A 26127-nucleotide genomic window follows, 5' to 3' on the forward strand; every position below is an offset into this window, starting at 1 on the left:
CCTCCTCTCCCAGATGTCCGCCCCATCCCAGGAGTGATGCAACTGTCACTACTATCAGATCTGGCTGGAGAAGGGAGAGAAGTCTGCCTTTGACCCAATCGCGGTTCGCTAACCACCTGCAGATCTTGTGCCGCTCCCTCCGAGATCTGGACCATGACCAGAGAGATTTCCCTGATGCTGCGCCCACTGGAACTTCAGGTCCCACTTCAGAACCCTCATATATTGTCTGGCATGTTTTACAAGCGGGATGATGGACAAGGCCAGGAGGCCCAGCAGCCTCAGTCATTCTGACCGAGATCCAGGGAAGAGGCTGAAACATTGGTATCATACCCTGAATATCCTGGACTTGCTGCTCAGGAGGGTAAGCCAGAACCTGTACTGTGTCCAGAGCAACTCCTATGAAGGAGAGCATCTGAGAGAGAGTCAGGTGTGACTGCCACACAATTACAGTGAACCCCAGCGAATGCAGGAGTGCCAATGTAGGCTGGAGTTGGGAGACAACAACCTGGGGTGAACTCTCCTTCAAAAGCCTCCAGTCAACGAGGTAGGGGGAAGACTGAAACCCTTGACCTGCGCAGATGAGTTGTGACCACTGCCATCACCTTGGTGAACACCCGAGGGGCACTGGTAAGGCCAAATGGCAGCACAGTGGACTGAAAGTGTTCATGGCCTACTTTGAACTACAGGAAACGCCTGTGGGCCGGCAGGATGGGGATATGAAAATATGCATCCTGTAAGTCCAGCGCAACCAACCAGTCTTCTAGGTCTATGGCAGGCAAGACTTGAGCCAATGTGAACATCTTGAACTTCGCCTTCTTGAGGAAGAGATTTACAGTCTATGTCTAGAATAGAGCAATGACCCTTGTTATTTTTGGGTATCAGAAAGTAGCAGGAATAACAACCACTGCCTTTTGACATCGGACCCTTTCTATGGCTCTACTGGCCGAGAGAGCTGTAACTTCCTCTCAGAGCAGAGACAATTGATCCTCCGCCAGCTGTTCAAATTTTTGGGGAATAGGAGGAGGAAAGGATTGAAAAGACAGGTCATAGCCCTTCCTGATGATCTCCAATACCCATGGGTCTGATGTTATAGACTTCCAGTGGAGGAGATGATGGTGTAGTCTCCCTCCAACTGGGCAAGCATGGTCCTGCAGATGCAAACTAGGAGGGCTTAGAGGCTGCAGCTGTCTGGGCCAGTGTGGTAGACTATCTGGCCTGCAGACCCTCTAGGTTGAAGGCACCGCACTCACGTCCTCGCATACACTGGGTTGGTTGCATAAGGTGGTGGCTGACATTGGGCTAGTATGGTGCCACTCCCCCTCCATAGCCACAAAAGGGTCAAAACGCTGACAATGGACAAGGGGTCACCGGGAGGCCCAAGGACTTGGCTGTAGCCAGAAAGTCCTGAAAGCGCTCCAGCGCCCAGTCTGCCTTCTTGCCAAACAAGTGAAAGCCGTTGAAGGGCATGTCCATCAGATGTGCTTGGACATCCCCCAAAACCAGATATTCTCAGCCAGACGTGGCACCTTAAGGCCACTGTTGACGCAGCCCCTTTGCCCATGAGTCAGTCGTATTTAAACCACACCATATGGTGACCTTAGCCGCATCCCTCCCGTCTTTCACTGCTTGGAATAGTATGGCCTGGCCCTCCTCCGTGACCTGAAGCAGCATTTACACAACCGTGTCCCAAGTTGTATGGGAGAAATGGCCCAATAAGCATGAGGTGTTCACCGACCTCAGTGCCTGGCGGTAAAAGAAAACAACTTGTTCCCCAGATGGTCCAGCTTCTTGAATTCCCTATCTGGGGGAGAGGAAGGGAATGCGTTGTGGGACATGGAGGTTTGGACAACCAAGCACTCAGTGGTGGGATGTTGGCTGTGAAAGCTCGGGTCATCTGCACCAGATTGATGGCAGTGGACAATCATCCTGTTGACAGTAGTCCCAGTGCTGGACTTGGACCAAGCTCACAGTAGGATGTCTATAAGTGCCTCATTGAAGGGCAAAAGGTGATTTAGATGTAAAAGCCCTAGGCTAAAGCACTTCTGTCAAAATGTTGCTCTTGACTACCACTGAGAGCAGTTCTAGGTCAAGGACCTCCACTGCCCTATGAATTACCATTGCATAGGATACTCCCTCCTCTGTAGCCAGTATCTGGAGAGGTGTCCAGACCACTGGCCTCTCTTATGCTCCTCATACTAGTTCAAAGATCTTTCCAACCGGTGTTCTAAAGGATCCTGTGTCCCCTCGCATTCTTACTCCATGCATGGCTGTGTAAATAAAAGGCTCAGGCAATGATCTGGCACCTGTGGGTGCTGTTGGAATCGGCGTCATGCGACACCATTCAGGATCTGGATCATCAGGGATGAGACTGGGGCTGGCGCCGCTGGTGGGTGCCGGTTGCGTCGGGACCGGGGTCGGAAAAGGTTGCCTGAGTACAACCAGTGCCAGTCCGGATCCAGACTCTGATCCATAAGACTCCACCAGAGCCAAGGCTGAAGCCGCCGCTAGGAATCCAGTTGGAGTCTCATCGGACCCTAGGTGGGCCGAAGAATGAGAGTTCGGTCGGCTCACTCTAATACTCCGCGTATGGCCTCATAGAGCTCCTTTATCTGAGCGGGTGTTGATCTCGCTCCCAGAAAAGGTGGAAGGTGCAGAGTTGAACAGGCTAATGGCTCCGCAGCACCGCTCTGGGAACATCAATTTTCCCCGCTCATCTCGTTGGCTGACAGATGAGTTGAAGTCCAAGTCTTCTTCGACTTCTTCTTATGCCTCCTTCCCAAGTGTACTGAGGAGCTCGAATAGGAGGAAGAGGAGTTGGGGCTCTGAGATCAGTCCTGTGACTTTCTTCTCCACTGGGATTGATACCTTCTCGCAGTTGCGCTTGTCGGTGATGTCGACTTCTGGGCCACAAGCAGTCGCCCCCTCAAAGCCTTCGGCACCATGGACCAGCAGTCCGAGCATGACTTGAAGTCATGGCCACGCTCGAGGCACCAAAGGCAAACGATATTGGAGTCAGTGCCTGACATGGTGCAGTAACAGGCCCACATGGTTTGGCCAACACCTTCCTCTGGGACATCTCGACACACCTAGGAAAAAAACTCGACAAAAAGTCAACAAAAGACCTGTCAAAAAGCAACAGAGGAGTAACACTCTACGGATCTTCACAAACTTGCACGGAAAGAAAAGAACTTATGCTCACACGCCTGGGTGGCGCCTACATTGGTGGCCGCAACATCACCTCCGGCACCAACAACGTCATGAGGAGCCGAATGGATCCACCTGACAGCGTGCCCAGGGGGTATTGCTCACCAAAAAATTCAGAATCAAGCCTGATGCCTGGGAAAATCTAAGATAAGGAATCTGCAGCTAGAAGTCTCTGTCAGATAGGGTAAGTCAGCTACACTCCCTAAATTAACCCATGTTCACCCTCTGGTAGCTTGAGACAGAGCAGACAGGCTTAACTTAATAGGTAATGTGTAAAGTATTTGTGCAACACTTACACAATAAACAACACCACAGAAAGACTCCGTGCTACAGGACATAGAGAATATTTATCTGAGTAAGACAAGACCAAAATGAAAAGAATTAAATCAGTAGAAGTTGAGATATTAATTTTTAAAGATTAAATGTAAAATAGTGCTTAGAAGTCACTAGCAATTAAAAGGTTACTTGCACTCATGAGGGACGAGTGCAAATCCAAAGTTCCGGTCAACCTCAATGGAGGGTAGGCTGGCTACAGAACCCATGCATGGTCCACTGAAACAGTACCTTTGATGGAGCAAAGTGGCAACATTGAGGGCTCTATGCGGCGGCATTTCCCATGGAGTGGAGTCACTGCGTTATTGTCGGGCTCGACTGAAGTGAATACAATGTGGTGTTATTGAGCCGTAGAGCAGCATCATTGGGCTGCACAGGTTGTAAATCCACTGTCATCGCACAGCCTCTGCATCAGCGTAGAAATGGCTATGCAGCTGATTTCTTCATGAACTTGAGGCGGTGCGTCAGTTTTTGCAGAAATCAGATGTAGAACCCACTTCTGAGGCCCAGGACTGGAGGGGGGCACCTCAGCCAAGGGTAAGACTCGCAGATGGCAGAGTCCAGCAGCACCAGGAGAGTTGCAGGCAGTCTTTGGCCTTCAGACTTTAGAAGAACAGGGGGCAAGCCAGCAATCCCTTGGAGTCACTCTGGGCTCAGCAGGATGGACCCAGACCTTGTTCTCAGCAGGGCAGAAATCAGCACGTAGCAGGGCAGCTCAGCAAAGCAGTGAAGAAGTTCCTTTGAACACTCAGTCCAGGCAAAGTGGCAATCCTTACAGCACAACAGTCTTTACTCCAGCAGAGTTCTTCCCAAGTCCAGAAATGTACAGATCTGCTAGGGTCAGAGCCCCAGTATTCATACTCAAATGTGCCTTTGAAGTGGGGGTGACTTCAAAGCTGCTCTTTGAAGTGCACACATCACCCTTTCATCCCAGCCCCTGGCTCCAGACTATCAGTTGGGGGTAATCAGCTCTTTGTGTGAGGTCAGGCCACTACCCCTTGAAGTGTAATTGTGAACCCCTCCCATCCTTCCCACTCAGGAAGAACAATGAGTATGCAGATGTAGTTGGATGTCCTGTGTTGTAGCTGTCTGGAGGGAATGCACAAATGTGGCTGTCAGGCACACAGAGCAGTGAGAGCAGAGAAATGCCCACTTTCCAAAAGTGGCATTTCTAAAATAGTAATATTAAATCTGATTTTGCCAGTAAAGAGGATTTATCATTACCATTCCAATGATATGAAACATGATGCAGTTACTCCTTTCGGATCAGGAATTACAACTCAAAATGTATAAGTACATGCCCTGCCTTTTACTTACACGGTACCCTACCCTACGGGATATCTAGGAGCCTACCTTATGGGTGACATTTGTAAGAAAAGGGGAGTTTAAGGCTTGGCAGGAGGTTTTAAATGTCAAGCCGAAGTAGTAGTGAAACTGTGCATGCAGGCCCTGCAGTGGTGGACCTGAGACATGTTTTCAGGGCTACCTAAGTGCGTGGCACAATCGGTGCTGCCGGCCCAGTAGTAGCATTTAATTTACCAGCCCTGGGTACATAGTATACCACTTTACAAAGGTCCTATAGGTAAATCAAATATGCCAATTGTGCATACAAAAGTGCTACCATATTTAGGGGAGAAAAACATGCACTTTAGCACTGGTTAGCAGTGCTAAAGTGCTCAGAGTCCTAAGGCCAAAGAAGATACAGCAAAAACATGAGGTGAAAGGAACCACTCAGGGGTAAGACCACCCTAAGGATGCCGGGTCTAACACATACAGTAATGCTAAATCCTGTGTCCTAACTAAATTTACAATAACAGCTATGTGAAAAAATCATTTTTCAAATTCAATATAATGGGCCTGATTTACAAAGATGCCAGATAATGCAGCGCAGCACCCAAAGATGCTATGCTGTGTTGTGTGACAGGGAGGGAGCAGGAGAGTGCCATGTCTACCTCTGTATGGCTCTCTCCTCCCCACAACTTTGCGCCATAGTGCAAGGCTATCTGAGTGAACCTAGCATAGTTTTTTTTACTGGAAGGATTGCCTTCTAGCACAAAATACTATGCTTAGACTTAATTTAAAAACATTTCTAATTTTAACGCCTCCTTTCAAATGGCGTTAACGTTTGGTGCAAAACCTAGCCTACTGTTGTTTATAGATAGGGTTTTGCATCTTAAGGCATGGGTGGTTGCAGGGGAATGCCCACGTAACGCCCCCTTGGCGATAAGTAACACATAACTGATAAATGATCATCTCATGTCAGTGACCACTAACAAGTCTGAAATAGGCCAAATAAATCCCTTTTGAATGGCAAAAACAATGTGTTTCTGCACAACACATAAAAGTAACATAATTACATCACATATGTTGTCCTATTGACAATCTGTGTGTGCTCCACAAAAATACACATTTGTTGCCTATGAAAGTTGCCTACATTTACTGACAAGGGATGTCTGCCTGCCAATATCATATCTGCCACCTTTCGAGGAAGGTTGAAGGCACCCAGCTGTTGCAAATGAGGGACAGATGCTCAAGGACATATCCGGAAGGCCATGATTGCTGCATAACATACTCTGTGAGCAGTTTGTGCTGACTGATTTTATCATCTTCTGAACTTGTAGCAGGAGAGGTTTGTGTGGGAAGTGTTACTGGATTTACGAGTTGGACTTTAGGTTGAAGCTTCTCCCATCAAAATGGCCCTTATAAACTCAAATACACATAAATGCAAACTGTGCTGGGTATTTAGACTGAATACTGTAAACAAAAATTATGGGAAAGAATATCTCATCAAAAATATCAAGGACAAAATCCTCATGAAGCTAAGTTTTTAACGATAATTACATTTTTACTATACATAACTCCACATATATGAACGTTGACAATACATAGTACATCTCCACGGTACATAGCTAAGAACAATAACTCCATAGTTACCTATTTGCACTCCACTTCTCCATACTTTGGTACATTATTTTTTTTTTTTGACAATAGTATTTCCACATGATATTTGTGTTTATGACATTCATCAGTGATCTGTGTGCATAGTAGCTGTTGCCTCATCTATTATTCTAAGGTCCTACACATTTTCAGAATTGCATGTGTAAATGCCACTTGTGATCCGCCAGGCATTGGCCCATTAATTACTCCTTCCTGCCATTCAAAAATCCTGCCATGCACCACATAGACTTTCTCCCTGATGGTGCTGGCATTTACACATGTTCAGTGGCTTCTGCATCAGGGTCTATGATTCCACAATGCTCTGCTTGTTGTAATACCAGATGTTCCTGAAGCACCTGCACCACACTTCCATTGAGGGACACACACACACAAAAAAAAAAACTATAGTGGATGTTCCTTAGCTGTAGTTTATGTGTCCTGGAGCAAGACACACATATATTGTCTGGCATGTTTTCATGTGATAAGTAACATTTCAAGAGGAGTAGTGGTGGTGTTTGTTGGGTCTGGTAGCAGCTGTGGTTGTGATGTTGCATTGAATGTGTACAGGTATGCCTGGAGCAATCAAAGAAGATTCTCATATCAAAAATATAATCCCATAATGGTTGTGTAGCCAGGGTTCTCGGCACTAGGCATGGACTTCTGTTGGCAGAACAGTGAGCAGGAAACCCTGAACAGCTGCAGTGTCACTTGATCAAATAGCAGCAACTGGATCAACCTGGAACAAACAGGAACTGAGGGCCATAGGCAAATGGCAGGCTAGATGACCAGGTCCCTACCATGGCAACTAGGGTTTAATGATATTCTTCAACAGGTAATGCATTCCTCAAGCCCACTTCACACACATTCATAAATGCTGCTCATTGTGTCCTTTAGCAGCAAATTCCTTGATCTCTTATGTGCTGTCCACATCTGCGACTTTTTGTCACTCACTGCCCCCCTGTAGACCAGTGTACACAAGAGTTGGCTCTAACGTTTTGTGACCTGCTCCTCCATATGTTCTCTGGAAGCCCCTGACACTCTGCTTGGTCTCTTCTCCATGGCATCCAGCAGATTTTGAAAAGTCTTGGGCATGGGATCTATTTCCAGTTTCATTTTCACTTTTTGACTCCAGCACCTCACAGCCTTTGTAGGGCTTTGCTGGTGGCCGTTGAAGATTCACCTCCATCTTTGGCTGGCACTTTTTTTTTTTGTTTTTTTTTTTTTAAAGAGGAAAAATATATAATAACTACTAATCAAGAAGAGCACGGTAACCAACCACCATCAAGGGATTGGCCATCTACACAGTTTGAATATGGTATATATTGAAAACAAATTGGACTGTATTTCAATTCAAATACATCATAGCACAACACAATGGTGAAAGGCCAATGAGAAGGAGCAAATTAGGGCATAGCATTAAACTTCTGTGTGACTACTTGGCTGGTAGGGCACAGAGCAAAGATCTGTACAGCTCTTTTCATACCACCAAGTCAGTGTAAAGTTTCAGATCTATGTGCACTATAGACAGGAGTTAAAATGTGTAATAAGGAAGGTGAACGGAGCTGCTCAGAACTGGCCGCACACTCCCCTCTTCCTCTTAAGTGATAGTAGCAATATTGGGCAAGGATATTAATGGCTCTGCGCAAGCTCAACTACTTGACTGGTGCCCAACCAAGTCAATACATAAAACTAATTGTTACATTTTGGCAGGAAGCACCATTTACCTTTAAAAAATGCACATAAATCATTTAGTATCCTATGCCATTTATTTCCAAAGGTCAACAGATCATTATGAATTTAAGAATGAATTATTCTCATTAGGTGTCTCGACATCATCATTCAAGAGAATTTTTTCCTAGAAAAAGTTTTTTTTTCATCTGTTCCACATACTGTCTCCATGTATCATTATTAAATGGTGCCTAATGATATCAATGTTTCACGACGTTACCTCCCGCTTCTTGAGGTCCTAAACTCCTATTGCACCATAGGTGATGTCTCAACAGAATACAAATGGACTTCTGACGTTCCTTCTCCACTCTGTGGAGTGCAGTTCTTCTTGATCGAGTAGGCCTTTGTCAAACCATTTTTTAAGTAATTTGAATACCTCATCTAAAACCTTTGCTGATTTCATAGTCACACTTACAGCTGTTTGAGGACTTTTAAGATTTAGTCTTCAAAATTTAAACCCACGTCCCCTTTGTTCAGCATGTCTTATAACACTCAAATCATTATTCAAAGAGTACATAGCATTTGTTGTCAACGTACTAGGCATAGTCGTTATCGCTACATACAAGGTCAAAGACTATATCGAACATTTTCCTTAGGCATCTGGGGGGACAAAACACATTTTACTGGATAGACCGCTTTCTTTAATCACATACTCTTCTATGCCAATTGCGTGTACTAAATCCCCAATATATAGGACCACATCTTGACTGAGACTAATAAGGGTTTGCCTACCCTCCAAATCTTTAAATGTCATATCCGAAATCTTAACTTGCTTCAACCTAGGAACCACTGCTCTAGGTTTCAAAGTAAAAAATATTTTAAGTGTAAGAATTCTAACAAACTTGTAAAGATCAGTTTTCAACTCCAATATATTACAATGACAGGTTGGTGCAAATGACAGACCCTTGTTCAAGATAACCATTTCTTAATCACTTAAAACCCTATCAAACAAGTTCACAAAAAGGCCCTGCATCATTTCCGTGATCCTTCTACTTGGGAACATGTTCGGACTACTGGTTGCTCTTCTTTTGCTCCCTGTACCCCCTCTGTTCCCTCTTGTCCTTTTGATTGTTGCACTCTACACTCCCTGTTCTGTGTTGTGCTGTTTCTGCCAACCTTATTTTCTTGAGTTCTTCTAAAAAACAAAACAAAAAAAAAAGTTCACTTTAGTCATATCAGTAACATTGTCTGCTGCAGAAGAATCTCTTGATTATAGGCTAGATGAATTTGAAGATGTTACACTTTCTACTGATGTTTTTTGTACAGGTTTCTGACTCCTAAAAGTTGTATCATACTTCCTGGCACAGGATTATACCATCCCCATTGTATAGTCCTTTTCATCCCTCAGAACATTAGACTTCTTACTCTCTCTTTAATGATTTATGTGCATTTGTTAAATGGAGCTCCCTACGAACATGTAACAATTAGTTTTCTCTCAAGTGAGTCTACATCCCCTAGAGTTACTTGACCAGACCCCTCACTCCCTCTGTCACTGTAGTAGGCTAGGAATCAGGCAGTGGCAACTACTCATATGTCTCCTGGCTGCTAGGTGTATGGTGGTTGCCTCTGGAAGTAGGATGCCAGGTCATTTGGTTTAGGGCTCCCATTAGACAAACATCACTTAATCATTAGTATTTTCACTCCTACTTAAACATGACTTTAAGGTGTCCAGCCTGGGAATCCAGGCAGTGGGTAACAAGTTCACTGTGCTGCCTGTCTGGACCAGGGTAGTTTCAAGGGCCAGAAACTCTGCCTCTCTCCCCCAATCAATTCGAGTAACATACTCTAACACACTCTACTGCAGTTCCCCATTCCCACCGGCATCTTAGACATATTTCTGTCTGCGGTTTATTTGGAACATACAACCACTCACAAAACACTCCCACAACTTCCTGTAGGACCTCCCATCTCTCCATTCTCTTTACTTGTTTCACATCCCAGCACGCTTTCCACACATATGTACACCTATGCCCAATCCTATGAATTCCTCCAAATCACTAACTTTCAACCAGTCTGTAACCCTTCCCAGGTCTATTTACCATCTTCTACCTAATCCTCTGCTACACACTTCTCTTCACTCTTTCCCCCACACTAGTATCCTCTAGCCCTACTGGTCCCTCCCTTCTACTGTTCTTCCATATCAACCCTCCACATAGCCCTTTCCTCAACTACCACTTCTAAACTATCACCCACATCCTACAGTCTCTCACATCTATGATTACAACACTTTTCACCAACACCACCCGGCGGTCCTAAATTTATACACATCTCCCCTAACAATGCTTAACCTAACAAAACCTAAAGATAGCCACCGCCACTCAATTCATCTACACATCTTACATCCTTATCAGTACCCAATATTTTTTCAGGCAAATACTTTAAGGAAAATGAAAGCCTTTAACCACAACCATTTCAAAATCATGATCTGCCAAAAACTCCAACCTGAAATACACAAAATCAGCCCTTACCTCCCCTTTCAACAACCAAATCTTTTCACACATTTTCCAACAGCCTTGATTACACAGCCCACTCACAATTCTGACACCCAAGTCACTCCTCGTCTTCCCACTAACCATCTACCTACTAGCATTCCTTCACAATCACCCTATCAACCACATCCGATGTACAGCAGACCACATCTCATCATAAAGCCACTCATTCCCACTAATCCTCAAATAGCAAATCTGAACTTTAAAGTTAGGCCCTCATGCTTCTGACTCACACCCCATCAACCTTCAACAAATATAAAACAAACCTTATTGCTGATACGTAATATGCATCAACTTATTTACAACACAACAGCTACGACTTACAAACTGCACTTTGCTATCTGTAAAGTAGTACTACTTACTACAAAATGCAATTCACAAACCCACTACTTTAAATCTCCACTTCTATAGAGAAATCCTTATGCATTTACGTTGACTACTCAGTACCCCCATCTGTGCAGCACCTAACCTTACTTTGCTCACAGAAGTAGCCGCCCACCACCACCCTTTGTTTGCTCATCAGACTGAGACACGATTATGGCCCAGACTCAAGAGTTGAAAGAGGAGGAAGAAGGGGAAAAAAAAAAAAAAAAAAAAAAAAAAAAAAAAAAAAATAAATATAGAGAGAAACAGTATGCTGGCACATAATGGTCTGCACTGACAGTAGTGTACACCAATCGCTGTTTGGATGTTGAAGACTTTGATGCCCAGGGTCGATGCATGGAAAATTCTGACACGTTGTGCAAAGGGTCTGCATTAAGAACACAGTGTGTGTCGATTCTCCAGCAGCGAGGCAGGCTGTGTCGAATTTTTTGCCGCAGGACAGACGATGCATCTATTTTTCTGATATGCACACAGCAGTGTGTGGGTTTTCCCTCGCAGGTTACCAACTTCCCCTTGTAAGGGCCAAGGCACCACATAGCAAGTCAGGACTCTCAGCCGAAATGCCCAGGCACTGGCAGATGAAGTCTTTGATATCCCGGAGACTTCAGAACAGGGGAGGGGCAAACTCAGTCGAAGCCTTGGCAAAACTTCACAAGCAGGATTTCAGAAGGCAAAGTCCAGTCCTTTCGGCCTCAAGGCAGAAGTAGCAGGCCAACACAGCAAAGCAGCAGGCAGAGTTGCAGGTCCTCCTCAAGCATCAAGCTCTTCTCCTTAACAGAGGTTCCTCTTGATCCAGAAGTAATATGAAGTTGTGGGGTCAGCAGTCCACTACTTATACTCATTTCTGCCTTTGAAGAGGGAAACTTCAAAGGAAATTCTTTGTAGTGCACAGGACCCTGCCTCTTCTTTGCCCTGCCACAGACACCCACCACGGGGTTGGAGACTGTATTAAGAGAGGACAGGCACAGCCCTTTCAAATGCAGGTGTCAGCTTCTCCCTCCCACTCTAACCCAGGATGACTCATCAGGATATGCAGGACAACACCTCAGCTCCCATTGTGTCACCATCTAGAGTGAATTCACAAACAGCCCAACTTTTAGTCTGTATTCAGCAGCCAGGCAGAGGAACAGAATGGTTAAGCAAGAAAATGCCCACTTTCTAAAAGTGGCAATTTCAAACAGACAATCTAAAAACCAACTTAACCAAAAGATGTATTTTTAAATTGTGGGTTCAGAGACCCCAAACTCCACATCTGTCTGCTTCCAATGGGAAACTGCACTTCACTCACAAGATATTTAAAGGCAATCCCCATGTTAACCCATGGGAGAGAGAGAGGCCCTGCAATAGTGACTATCGAATTTGACAGTATTTCACTATTGAGTTGAAATGTAGTCCTTTCACTATTGTTATATAGGGGTTTGTTAGTAAAGAAGTAGAAAAAGGACTACTGTAAAGAGTATAGTTTGTTGAACTCGTGAACAAGGAGCAGGAGCTCCGAAACGCGTTGAGTTTTTTCTGCCATTTTCACTAATAAAATAATATACTTGCCAAATTAAAGGAGCTTCTGGACGCTGTCTACTTACCCAATATCCAGGAGGAGTAGGTGTTGTGTTTTTGTTGGTGATATTTGGGGCTTGCCACCCCTCTAGGAGCCAACCGCACCGTTGGGCGTCGGTATGGCGAGTATTAACAGTGTGGATAACCTAAGAGTATCCCTGAAATGCCCAAACAAATTTACGCTATTACACCAACCTCAAATGTGTTGTGGGAATGTGGCATGATAATACATTTCTGGGTAGAAGTACTGGCCGACCTGGCCACAGTGACAGGACGCACAGACCTTCCCCAACTCAAGAGTTGTATAGAAGGGCAAAAAGGCCAAGATAATAATGTAAGATTCATGTACATTGCAGTTATCAGTGAAAAGAACAAAAACAATGAAGTGGAAATCCCCACATACATAGCCATAAACATCATGGAGGTAGACCGGATACGCTGAACAGCAGACGTTGCAGTGCTACAAAGGGAAGAGAAACATGGTCTTCAAAAGTAACAGACTACTAGAAAGAACTTGTAAGACAACAATTAGAAGATATTTAATTTGAGAAATACCAAGAACACATTTAATCAGATTTAGTTACCACAGTAGACGCTTCCATAATTTATTCAGATGTTTAAGCTCTCGCACTTAGATTTTACAAGCTGGTGAACACTGGCAAATAATTTCTCCCACAGTACTAACACCACACATTCCCAAGACGGTATAAATATATGGTTGAGATAACAGTACACATCACTATTTTATCAATTACATAATAAATCAAGTATCCAAAGTTACGCAGTTCAAAAGGCATACAAAATAGTACAGTCATTGAGGTCTGCCCCGTTTCCCGCAGAAACTCAAATGGGAGAACGGAGATGGAGCACTTCCAACAAAGTAAGTTGGCAAACTACTTTTAAAAAGGTACAGGAAAAGAACTGGTTAAGCTGCAATAACAAAGCCTCTAGAATTATTAAAAAAAAAAAAAAAAAAGTTAAAGTAAACTGGCAGATTCTATACTTCCTGCACATGACAAAGGCAACATATTACTAGAAGTATTAACTAGACTTTCCAATCCTTATCAGGCCCTTACACCTTGAAGCGCAAACAATTTAACCATTCTTTAAATACTGTTTGTTTCCGATTGCAAAATGAACTATACAAAAAAAATAATAACAAAAATGTAACAAAATGAAAAATTGTGCTAATCTCGATTTTTGCATTTGGCTTTGAGTGCGCATGTAAACATACAGATCGAAGCCAGATGACCACTGTTCTATTCAATCCTTCATGTTTCACAAGCTAATGTTGGAATAAAAATTAAGTTACTGTCGAGAGAGTTTGTGGCTCAGAACTCAGGAACTACACTGTGATACAGATAAATAAAAATGCTGTAGTTTTTGTGCTGGGAAGTTTGGCACCTAATTGTTTATTTGCTGAAGAGCTTTGTTAGGAAGCCAAAGTTAACAAAATTAGATAAAGCAATGCATGATTCAATGAGAAGGAGGGAAAAAAAAAAAAAAAAAAAATTATGTAGATGCTGACCTAATGCGCCTCAGCAACTATGTTTGCCAAGGTAGTGACCTACATTACAGATCTTTATACTTCTGTGGAAGCACAATTTTACGTATTAAAACATCAAAAACGTTTCTATTAAGTTTGCATTAACATCAGCCCAAATATAGATCGGTGTTCAAAAGGAGTATTCTGAGCAGCCTGTTTTTACTGAATACAACAGTTGTTTCGGTGACCGTTAGAATCTTTGAAACGTAGCCTCATCTTGGAACGATACTTTTCTAAATACAGTAGTTGCTTGCTGTTAAAGGCTCCTCTACGTTTCCTAAAATAAAATGAAGAAAAGTGGAATATCAGTAAATATCCTACTGTCTTAACCAGTTTAAAAGAAAACAGTGGGTAAGGGAGCTTCAAGAACCAAGAGCAATCTACTCACCTATAATGGTAGTGTAGGAAGTTGGCTCTGTATGTGCTATTTCAAAGTAAGGAATAGCATGCACAGAGTCCAAGGGTTCCCCTTAGAGGTAAAATAGTGGTAAAAAGAGATAATACTAATGCTCTATTTTGTGGTAGTGTGGTCGAGCAGTAGGCTTATCCAAGGAGTAGTGTTAAGCATTTGTTGTACATACACATAGACAATAAATGAGGTACACACACTCAGAGACAAATCCAGCCAATAGGTTTTGTTATAGAAAAATATCTTTTCTTAGTTTATTTTAAGAACCACAGGTTCAAATTTCACATGTAATAGCTTGTTTGGAAGGTATTGCAGGTAAGTACTCTAGGAACTTTGAATCATTACATTAGCATGAATACTTTTGTCATAAAACACAATAAGCTGTTTTAAAAGTGGACACAGTGCAATTTTCACAGTTCCTGGGGGAGGTAAGTTATTGTTAGTTTTCACAGGTAAGTAAGTCACTTACAGTTCTCAGTTTTTGGTCCAAGGTAGCCCACCGTTGGGGGTTCAGAGCAACCCCAAAGTTATCACACCAGCAGCTCAGGGCCGGTCAGGTGCAAAGGTCAAAGAGGTGCCCAAAACACATAGGCTATAATGGAGAGAAGGGGGTGCCCCGGTTCCAGTCTGCCAGCAGGTAAGTACCCGCGTCTTCGGAGGGCAGACCAGGGGGGTTTTGTAGGGCACCGGGGGGGGGACACAAAGTAGCACAGAAAGTACACCCTCAGCAGCGCGGGGGCGGCCGGGTGCAGTGTGCAAACACGCGTCGGGTTTCCTTCAGGTTTCAATGGGAGACCAAGGGGTCTCTTCAGCGATGCAGGCAGGCAAGGGGGGGGCTCCTCGGGGTAGCCACCACCTGGGCAAGGGAGAGGGCCTCCTGGGGGTCACTCCTGCACAGAAGTTCCATTTCTTTAGGGGCTGGGGGCTGCGTGTGCAGGGCCTTTTCCAGCCGTCGGGAAATAGAGTTCAGACAGTCGCGGTCAGGGGGAGCCTGGGGATTCCCTCTGCAGGCGTCACTGTGGGGGCTCAGGGGGGACAACTTTGGTTACTCACAGTCGTAGAGTCGCCGGAGGGTCCTCCCTGAGTTGGTTGTTCTCCACCAGTCGAGTCGGGGTCGCCGGGTGCAGTGTTGCAAGTCTCACGCTTCTTGCGGGGAATTGCAGGGGTCTTTAAATCTGCTCCTTGCAACAAAGTTGCAGTTCTTTTGGAGCAGTGCCGCTGTCCTCGGGAGTTTCTTGTCTTTTTCGAAGCAGGGCAGTCCTCAGAGGATTCAGAGGTCGCTGGTCCCTTGGAAAGCGTCGCTGGAGCAGGTTCTTTGGAAGGCAGGAGACAGGCCGGTAAGTCTGGGGCCAAGGCAGTTGGTGTCTTCTGGTCTTCCTCTGCAGGGGTCTTTCAGCTCGGCAGTCCTTCTTGTAGTTGCAGGAATCTAAATCTTTAGGTTCAGGGAAGCCCTTAAATACTAAATTTAAGGGCGTGTTTAGGTCTGGGGGGTTAGTAGCCAATGGCTACTAGCCCTGAGGGTGGGTACACCCTCTTTGTGCCTCCTCCCAAGGGGAGGGGGTCACATCCCTAATCCTATTGGGGGAATCCTCCATCTGCAAGATGGAGGATTTCTAAAAGTTAGAATCACCTCAGCTCAGGACACCTTAGGGGCTGTCCTGACTGGCCAGTGACTCCTCCTTGTTATTCTCATTATTTTCCCCGGCCTTGCCGCCAAAAGTGGGGGCCGGGGCCGGGCAACTCCACTAGCTGGAGTGTCCTGCGGGGCTGTGACAAAGGGGTGAGCCTTTGAGGCTCACCGCCAGGTGTTACTGCTCCTGCCTGGGGGAGGTGTTAGCATCTCCACCCAGTGCAGGCTTTGTTACTGGCCTCAGAGTGACAAAGGCACTCTCCCCATGGGGCCAGCAACATGTCTCTAGTGTGGCAGGCTGCTGGAACCAGTCAGCCTACACAGATAGTCGGTTAAGTTTCAGGGGGCACCTCTAAGGTTCCCTCTGTGGTGTATTTTACAATAAAATCTACACTGGCATCAGTGTGCATTTATTGTGCTGAGAAGTTTGATACCAAACTTCCCAGTTTTCAGTGTAGCCATTATGGTGCTGTGGGGTTCGTGTAAAACAGACTCCCAGACCATATACTCTTATGGCTACCCTGCACTTACAATGTCTAAGGTTTTGCTTAGACACTGTAGGGGCACAGTGCTCATGCACTGGTACCCTCACCTATGGTATAGTGCACCCTGCCTTAGGGCTGTAAGGCCTGCTAGAGGGGTGTCTTACCTATACTGCATAGGCAGTGAGAGGCTGGCATGGCACCCTGAGGGGAGTGCCAGGTCGACTTACTCATTTTGTTCTCACTAGCACACACAAGCTGGTAAGCAGTGTGTCTGTGCTGAGTGAGGGGTCTCCAGGGTGGCATAATACATGCTGCAGCCCTTAGAGACCTTCCCTGGCATCAGGGCCCTTGGTACCAGAGGTACCAGTTACAAGGGACTTATCTGGATGCCAGGGTGTGCCAATTGTGGAATCAAAAGTACAGGTTAGGGAAAGAACACTGGTGCTGGGGCCTGGTTAGCAGGCCTCAGCACACTTTCAATTCAAAACATAGCATCAGCAAAGGCAAAAAGTCAGGGGGTAACCATGCCAAGGAGGCATTTCCTTACAGGTAGGTCTCATCTCTGGCTCACATAACCGAATGTTGGCTTGTTTAAGAAATTCTGAGTAAGTGAAATATGTGTTACTCAACAGTTAGATTTATTGGCTAGCAGAGGAAATGGCGAGGACTAGATTAAGGTCTTACATAAATACGTAAAACCATAAAATCTTTGTTTTTTTGCATCACTGATGTGTAAAAATTAGACTAGTGTGTATACCCAATATCCTCCTTGGATGATATAACATTCTCTCTCATGAGATTACTCAATCTCTGAAGAGGATAAAGGCTCTCTCCATGTCTGGGCCCAAGATATCTAGTAACCCCAGTATTTGAGACCAAGGGACAACTTGAGGGGAACCAGGAATTATGGGCACGTATGTATCTATAAAATGCAAACTTAGCCACAAGGCCACGAGTAGTATAAAGGCAAGCATACATTGGCATGGTCTTCTTGCCAGTCCCTCCTGAAGCAAGCTGGATCTAAAACTTAAGTTCTATTATGTTGCCTCTACAGGAGAAAATAACTAGCATGGCTTTTATAGAATAGGTATAAGAGAAATGTCTCACAGGAAAAAAAAGGCAGTTTTGCAAAACAAACAAAAATGATGCAAGAAAGAAAGAGAAAGATTAAAAAAATATTTAAAAAAAAAAAAAAACACACACACACACACACACAGAAAGGCAACAGAGTTCAGAAATCCCTTGTTTGTTTTTTTGAAAAATGAAGTGCCTCACTGTCTCTGCATTACAAGATGCAGAAGGCATGCTGGGTCTAGAGTTTACTTTTTAAAATGTAGCATCTAGTTTGCACAGCATGTGCCCAAGTAATGAAAATGTCACTTACCCAGTGTACATCTGTTCGTGGCATCAGTCGCAGTAGATTCGCATGTTCTGCAATAGCTCGCCATCTGGTGTTGGGCCGGAGTGTTACAAGTTGTTTTTCTTCGAAGAAGTCTTTCGAGTCACGGGACCGAGTGACTCCTCCTTTTGTCTCCATTGCGCATGGGCGTCGACTCCATCCTCGATTGTTTTTCCCCGCAGAGGGTGAGGTAGGAGTTGAATTGTAGTAATAGTGCCCATGCAATGGAGTGACTAAGTATGCACTTATTTAAGGTTGAGATGATACATATATAAATAATTGAAGGTAACTTCCAAACTGCTACAGGCTCCCGGGGAGGCGGGTGGGCACATGCGAATCTACTGCGACTGATGCCACGAACAGATGTACACTGGGTAAGTGACATTTTCAGTTCGATGGCATCTGTCGCTGTAGATACGCATGTTCTGCAATAGACTAGTAAGCAGTTATTTCCCCAAAAGCGGTGGATCAGCCTGTAGGAGTGGAAGTAGTCTGAAATAATGTCCTTAATACAGCTTGACCTACTGTGGCTTGTTGTGCGGATAACACGTCTACACAGTAGTGCTTGGTGAATGTGTGAGGCGTAGACCATGTGGCTGCCTTACATATTTCTTGCATTGGGATGTTTCCTAGAAAGGCCATGGTAGCACCTTTCTTTCTGGTTGAGTGTGCCCTTGGTGTAATGGGCAGCTGTCGTTTAGCTTTAAGGTAGCAGATTTGGATGCATTTAACTATCCATCTGGCTATACCTTGTTTTGAAATTGGGTTTCCTGCATGAGGTTTTTGAAATGCAATAAAGAGTTGTTTAGTCTTTCTGATGTTCTTTGTTCTGTCAATGTAATACATTAATGCTCTTTTGACATCTAATGTATGTAGTGCCCTTTCAGCTACGGTATCTGGCTGTGGAAAGAACACCGGAAGTTCCACTGTTTGATTTAGATGGAACGGTGAAATAACCTTTGGCAAAAATTTAGGATTGGTCCTTAGGACGACTTTATTTTTGTGTAGTTGTATAAAAGGTTCCTGTATAGTAAACGCCTGAATCTCGCTTACTCTTCTCAGGGAAGTAATGGCGATGAGAAATGCCACCTTCCAGGTTAGGAACTGTATGTCGCAGGAGTGCATGGGTTCAAAAGGTGGACCCATAAGTCTAGTTAGGACAACATTTAGGTTCCATGAAGGAACAGGTAGTGTTCTTGGTGGTATAATTCTCCTAAGGCCCTCCATGAATGCTTTAATGACTGGTATTTTATATAGGGAAGTTGAATAGGTAGTCTGCAGGTATGCAGATATTGCTGCAAGGTGAATCTTAATGGAAGAGAAAGCTAGGTTAGATTTTTGTAAGTGAAGCAAGTAACCCACTACATGTTCTGGAGTTGTGTGTAATGGTTGTATTTGATTAATATGGCAGTAGCAAACAAACCTCTTCCATTTACTTGCATAGCAGTGCCTGGTGGATGGCCTTCTTGCTTGTTTTATGACTTCCATACATTCTTGGGTAAGTTGTAAGTGCCCGAATTCTAGGATTTCAGGAGCCAGATTGCTAGATTCAGCGATGCTGGATCTGGGTGTCTGATCCTTTGGTTGTGCTGTGTCAACAGATCTGGCCTGTTGGGCAATTTGATGCAGGGTACCACTGATAGGTCTAGCAGCGTTGTGTACCAGGGTTGCCTTGCCCAAGTTGGTGCTATCAATATGAGTTTGAGTTTGCTTTGACTGAGTTTGTTTACCAGGTAAGGAAGGAGAGGGAGAGGAGGAAAAGCGTAAGCAAATATCCCTGACCAGTTCATCCATAGGGCATTGCCTTGGGATTGTTTGTGTGGGTATCTGGATGCGAAGTTTTGGCATTTTGCGTTCTCCCTTGTCGCAAACAAGTCTATCTGAGGTGTTCCCCAAAGTTTGAAATAAGTGTTCAGTATTTGGGGGTGAATTTCCCATTCGTGGACCTGTTGGTGATCTCGAGAGAGATTGTCTGCGAGTTGATTTTGTATCCCTGGTATAAACTGTGCAATTAGGCGAATTTGGTTGTGAATTGCCCAATGCCAAATTTTTTGTGCTAACATGCTTAACTGCGTGGAGTGCGTCCCTCCCTGCTTGTTTAGATAATACATTGTTGTCATGTTGTCTGTTTTGACGAGAATGTATTTGTGAACTATTATTGGTTGGAAAGCTTTTAGTGCTTGAAAAACTGCAAGAAGTTCTAGGTGATTGATATGCAGTTTTGTTTGATGTACGTTCCATTGTCCTTGTATGCTGTGTTGATCGAGGTGTGCTCCCCACCCTGTCATGGAAGCATCTGTTGTTATTACGTATTGTGGCACTGGGTCTTGGAAAGGCCGCCCCTTGTTTAAATTTATGTTGTTCCACCACAGAAGCGAGAGGTAAGTTTGGCGGTCTATTAACACCAGATCTAAAAGGTGACCCTGTGCTTGAGACCACTGTGATGCTAGGCATTGTTGTAAGGGCCTCATGTGCAGTCTTGCGTTTGGGACAATGGCTATGCATGATGACATCATGCCTAGGAGTTGTAATACCATCTTTGCTTGTATCTTTTGTGTTGGATACATGCGTTGTATGATGGTGTTGAAATTTTGAATTCTTTGTGGACTTGGAGTGGCTACTCCTTTTGATGTGTCTATTATGGCTCCCAGGTATTGTTGTACCTTGCGTGGCCGAATCTTGGATTTTGTGAAATTGACGGTGAACCCTAGTTTGAAGAGGGTTTGTATGATATGATTTGTGTGATTTGAGCACTCTATTAACGAATGGGCCTTGATTAGCCAGTCGTCTAGATATGGGAACACATGTATTTGCTGCCTTCTGATGTGTGCAGCGACTACCGCTAGACATTTGGTAAAGACTCTTGGTGCGGTTGTTAATCCGAAAGGCAGTACCTTGAATTGGTAATGTATTCCTTTGAATACAAACCTTAGGTATTTCCTGTGCGATGGGTGAATTGGTATATGGAAATAAGCATCCTTGAGGTCTAAAGTTGCCATGTAGTCGTGCAGCTTTAGCAATGGCAATACTTCTTGTAGTGTGACCATGTGGAAGTGGTCTGATTTGATGAAAGTGTTGACTACTCTGAGGTCTAGGATTGGTCTCAGTGTTTTGTCCTTCTTTGGTATCAGAAAGTACAGTGAGTAAACTCCTGTGTTTATTTGTGTGTTTGGCACTAATTCGATTGCATTCTTTTGCAATAGTGCCTGCACTTCTATCTCTAGGAGATTGGAATGGTGTGTTGTTAAATTTTGTGCTTTTGGTGGTATGTTTGGAGGGAACTGTAGAAATTCTATGCAGTAACCATGTTGGATAATTGCTAGAACCCAAGTGTCTGTAGTGATTTTCTCCCATGCTCTGTAATAATGACCTATTCGTCCCCCCACTGGTGTTGTGTGGAGGGGGTGAGTGACATGTGAGTCACTGTTTAGTAGTAGGGGTTTTGGGGCTTTGGAATCTTCCTCTATTTCTAGGGAATTGCCCTCCTCTATATTGTCCCCGAAAACCTCCTCTATACTGTCCTTGGTAACTGGACGGTGTGGCTTGTGAGGTGCTGGCTTGTGTGCTTTGACCCCGAAACCCCCCTCGAAAGGGCGTTTTACGGAATGAGCTGTAATTCCCTCTGCTCTGCGGGGAGTAGAGTGCGCCCATGGCTTTGGCAGTGTCCGTATCTTTTTTGAGTTTCTCAATCGCTGTGTCCACTTCTGGACCGAACAGTTCTTTTTCATTAAAAGGCATATTGAGAACTGCTTGTTGAATCTCTGGTTTAAATCCAGACGTTCGGAGCCATGCATGCCTTCTGATAGTTACAGATGTATTAATTGTCCGTGCAGCTGTATCTGCAGCGTCCATGGAGGAGCGGATCTGGTTGTTGGAGATGGCCTGTCCCTCCTCAACCACTTGTTTTGCCCTATTTTGGAAGTCTTTAGGCAGATGTTCAATGAGATGTTGCATCTCGTCCCAGTGGGCTCTGTCATAGCGCGCAAGTAGTGCCTGGGAGTTCGCGATGCGCCACTGGTTTGCAGCTTGTGCTGCGACTCTTTTACCAGCTGCATCAAACTTGCGGCTTTCTTTATCTGGGGGTGGTGCATCTCCAGATGTGTGAGAGTTGGCCCTTTTCCTAGCTGCTCCTACAACAACAGAGTCTGGTGGCAGCTGTGTTGTGATGAAAGCCGGGTCTGTAGGAGGCGGCTTATACTTTTTTTCCACCCTTGGTGTGATTGCCCTACTTTTGACCGGGTCCTTAAATATGTCTTTTGCGTGCCGGAGCATACCAGGGAGCATAGGCAGGCTTTGGTAGGAGCTGTGGGTGGAGGAGAGTGTGTTGAACAGGAAATCATCCTCGACCTGTTCTGAGTGGAGGCTTACGTTGTGAAATTGTGCTGCTCTAGCCACCACCTGAGAGTACGCGGTGCTGTCTTCTGGTGGAGATGGTTTTGTAGGGTATGCCTCTGGGCTGTTATCTGACACTGGGGCGTCGTATAGGTCCCATGCGTCCTGGTCTTGGTCACCCTGGCTCATGGTGGTGTGAGCTGGGGAGTGTGATGGCGTTTGTGCTGGTGAAACGTTAATCACGGGCGGAGGAGAGGGTGGTGGTGTAACTCTTTTCACCACTTTTGGTTGTGGTACTTGTTCCGCCTGGAACTCCAACCTTCTCTTTCTCCTAATGGGGGGAAGGGTGCTTATTTTTCCTGTCCCCTGCTGAATGAAGATACGCTTTTGCGTATGGTCCGCATCAGTTGCTTGTAGCTCTTCCTCAAACCTATGCTTCTGCATTTGGGAGGTTAGCGAGTGCTCTTCTGTATAAGAGCCTGAAGCTGGGTCGCTTGCAGTTTGTTTCGGCGTCGAAACTGTGTCTGCGTGTTTTTTCGGCTCCGAGGTGACTTTTTTCCTTTTCGGTGCCGAAACCTCTCGGCGTCGAACTGTTTCGGTGCCGCTGTCTCGGCGTCGAGCCGTGTCCACACCGGCATCTCGGTGTCGAGGCTTGTCTCCAGCACTTTCTCGGTCCCGAGAAGGCTGCGTGCCGGTGTCTCGACCGGAGTCGGACGATCTCGGCACTGTTCGGGCCTTTTTCGGTGCCGACGGTCGGTCACCGATTTTATGGGTTGAGCCATGGCCTGGTGGCAGTGGCGTCCCCTGGGCCTTGTAAATGTTTCTTTGTGTGGTTTTCGACGTCTTACTCACGGTTTGTGTATCGTCGAATCCTTCGGAGTCTGAGTCTTGGATCGAGAAGGTACCTTCCTCTTCCTGTTCCTCGAACTCCCGTTGGGCTGTCGGTGCGGACGCCATTTGAAGTCTTCTGGCTCGACGGTCTCGGAGTGTTTTTCGGGACCGGAACGCACAACAGGCCTCGCAGGTGTCTTCGCTGTGCTCAGGTGACAGGCACAGGTTGCAGACCAAGTGTTGGTCTGTGTAGGGGTATTTATTGTGGCATTTGGGGCAGAAACGGAACGGGGTCCGTTCCATCGGCGTTCCTCAGCACGCGGTCGGGCCGACCAGGCCCCGACGGAGGATCGAAAAACTACCCCGAAGGGCACCGGAGCTCTTCGATCTTCGATGCGGTGTTGAATCTAAGTACGCCGATCCCGAACGCAACAATACCGACGAAAATCTTCCGAAATTAACTATTTTTTCCGTTCCGAAACTCGGAGCGACAGGAACACGTCCGAACCCGATGGCGGAAAAAAAACAATCGAGGATGGAGTCGACGCCCATGCGCAATGGAGACAAAAGGAGGAGTCACTCGGTCCCGTGACTCGAAAGACTTCTTCGAAGAAAAACAACTTGTAACACTCCGGCCCAACACCAGATGGCGAGCTATTGCAGAACATGCGTATCTACAGCGACAGATGCCATCGAACATTTAGTTTCTAGATTTTAGGGTACTTCTATACTGTTTTCAGCCAATTTCATAGTTAATTTGACTAACTGGATTTACTTTTCAAAACTAAGAAAATAGAAAACGTTGCCTCATGAAGGCACGTTTTCACTTTAAAATGGTATTGGAGATCCCACACAGGCAGCAATGTTATACTGTTTATTGCCATCAGAGAGAATCCTATGGCAGACCCCATGATAGAATCACCTTCGCCATCAAATATATCTTCCTTTGGCCTTCTATTCTATTGGTGTTTAGAAATCTAAACCATTTGCCAAAGGAAATAGAAGAGCCATACGGGAGGAACCAGTTACTTACCTGCAATAATGGTTTTGCAGCTTGAAGCTATTCTAGATACACATGCTTTGCATAATTCCACCATGTAGTGGTGCAATCTGGAAATGCTATTTTACTGAGCAATTTGCCTATTGCAGCAACCTTTTAAACTAATGCTTCAATATGTGGTTAGTTGCTATGCAATGTGACACGTCAAGGAAACTTCTCTAGGACTACCTTTCAGAACACCAATCCAGAAACACACTGTAAGACAAAGACATACTTAAATGAGGCAATTTTGTTGCATACATTATGTAATTCTTCAACACAAAGGTACTTTAAACCATTGGTAAAGACAGCTTAAAGCCGGTTATTTCTTTATATATGTAAAGAAATGGCTCCCTGTTGCAGTTACCCCCCACTTTTTGCCTGATGCTGACTTGACTGAGAAGTGTGCTGGGACCCTGCTAACCAGGCCCCAGCACCAGTGTTCTTTCACCTAAAATGTACCATTGTTTCCACAATTGGCACAACCCTGGCACCTAGGTAAGTCCCTTGTAACTGGTACCCCTGGTACCAAGGGCCCTGATGCCAGGGAAGGTCTCTAAGGGCTGCATGTCTGATGCCACCCTAGGGACCCTTTCACTCAGCACAGACACACTGCTTGCCAGCTTGTGTGTGCTGGTGGGGAGAAAATGACTAAGTCGACATGGCACTCCCCTCAGGGTGCCATGCCAACCTCACACTGCCTATGGCATAGGTAAGTCACCCCTCTAGCAGGCCTTACAGCCCTAAGGCAGGGTGCACTATACCACAGGTGAGGGCATAGGTGCATGAGCACTATGCCCCTACAGTGTCTAAGCAAAACCTTAGACATTTCTAAGTGCAGGGTAGCCATAAGAGTATATGGTCTGGGAGTCTGGCAAAAACGAACTCCACAGCTCCATAATGGCTACACTGAATACTGGGAAGTTTGGTACCAAACTTCTCAGAATAATAAACCCACACTGATGCCAGTGTGGGATTTATTAAAAAATGCACACAGAGGGCATCTTAGAGATACCCCCTGTATTTTACCCAATTGTTCAGTGCAGGACTGACTGGTCTGTGCCAGCCTGCTGCTGAGAGACGAGTTTCTGACCCCATGCAGTGAGAGCCTTTGTGCTCTCTGAGGACAGAAACAAAGCCTGCTCTGGGTGGAGGTGCTTCACACCTCCCCCCTGCAGGAACTTTAACACCTAGCAGTGATCTTCAAAGGCTCAAGCTTCGTGTTACAATGCCCCAGGGCACTCCAGCTAGTGGAGATGCCCGCCCCCTGGACCCAGCCCCCACTTTTGGCGGCAAGTCCAGGAGAGATAATGTGAAAAACAAGGAGTCACCACTGGCCAGTCAGGACAGCCCCTAAGGTGTCCTGAGCTGAGGTGACTAACTTTTAGAAATCCTCCATCTTGTAGAAAGAGGATTCCCCCAATAGGAATAGGGATGTGCCCCCCTCCCCTCAGGGAGGAGGCACAAAGAGGGTGTACCCACCCTCAAGGACAGTAGCCATTGGCTACTGCCCTCCCAGACCTAAACACACCCCTAAATTCAGTATTTAGGGGCACCCCAGAACCTAGGGACTCAGATTCCTGCAACTTACGAAAAAGAGGACTGCTGAGCTGAAAAACCCCTGCAGAGAAGACGGAGACACCAACTGCTTTGGCCCCAGCCCTACCGGCCTCTCTCCCTCCTTCAGAAGAAAACTGCTCCAGTGACGCTTTCCCCAGGACCAGCGACCCCTGAATCCTCAGAGGACTGCCCTGCTTCCAAAAGTCCAAGAAACTCCCGAGAACAGCGGCCCTGTTCAACAAAGACTGCAACTTTGTTTCCAGA

The 26127-nt window shown here is 45.5% G+C and overlaps 1 protein-coding gene across 2 annotated transcripts in view; it reads right to left on the reverse strand.

Annotated features, from left to right (window-relative positions):
* Positions 1–13146: 13146 nt before the first annotated feature.
* Positions 13147–26127, reverse strand: part of PTP4A1 (protein tyrosine phosphatase 4A1) — a 65256-nt gene continuing 52275 nt past the window's right edge. For both annotated transcript variants that reach the window (XM_069235744.1, XM_069235743.1), the window contains one exon: positions 13147–14455. In XM_069235744.1, the coding sequence (XP_069091845.1) occupies positions 14338–14455 (118 nt within the window). In that variant the 3' untranslated portion in view covers positions 13147–14337. The remainder of the gene's footprint in view (positions 14456–26127) is intronic.

The sequence above is a fragment of the Pleurodeles waltl genome, chromosome 5, assembly GCF_031143425.1.
Source record: "Pleurodeles waltl isolate 20211129_DDA chromosome 5, aPleWal1.hap1.20221129, whole genome shotgun sequence".
NCBI classification, from domain to species: domain Eukaryota; kingdom Metazoa; phylum Chordata; class Amphibia; order Caudata; family Salamandridae; genus Pleurodeles; species Pleurodeles waltl.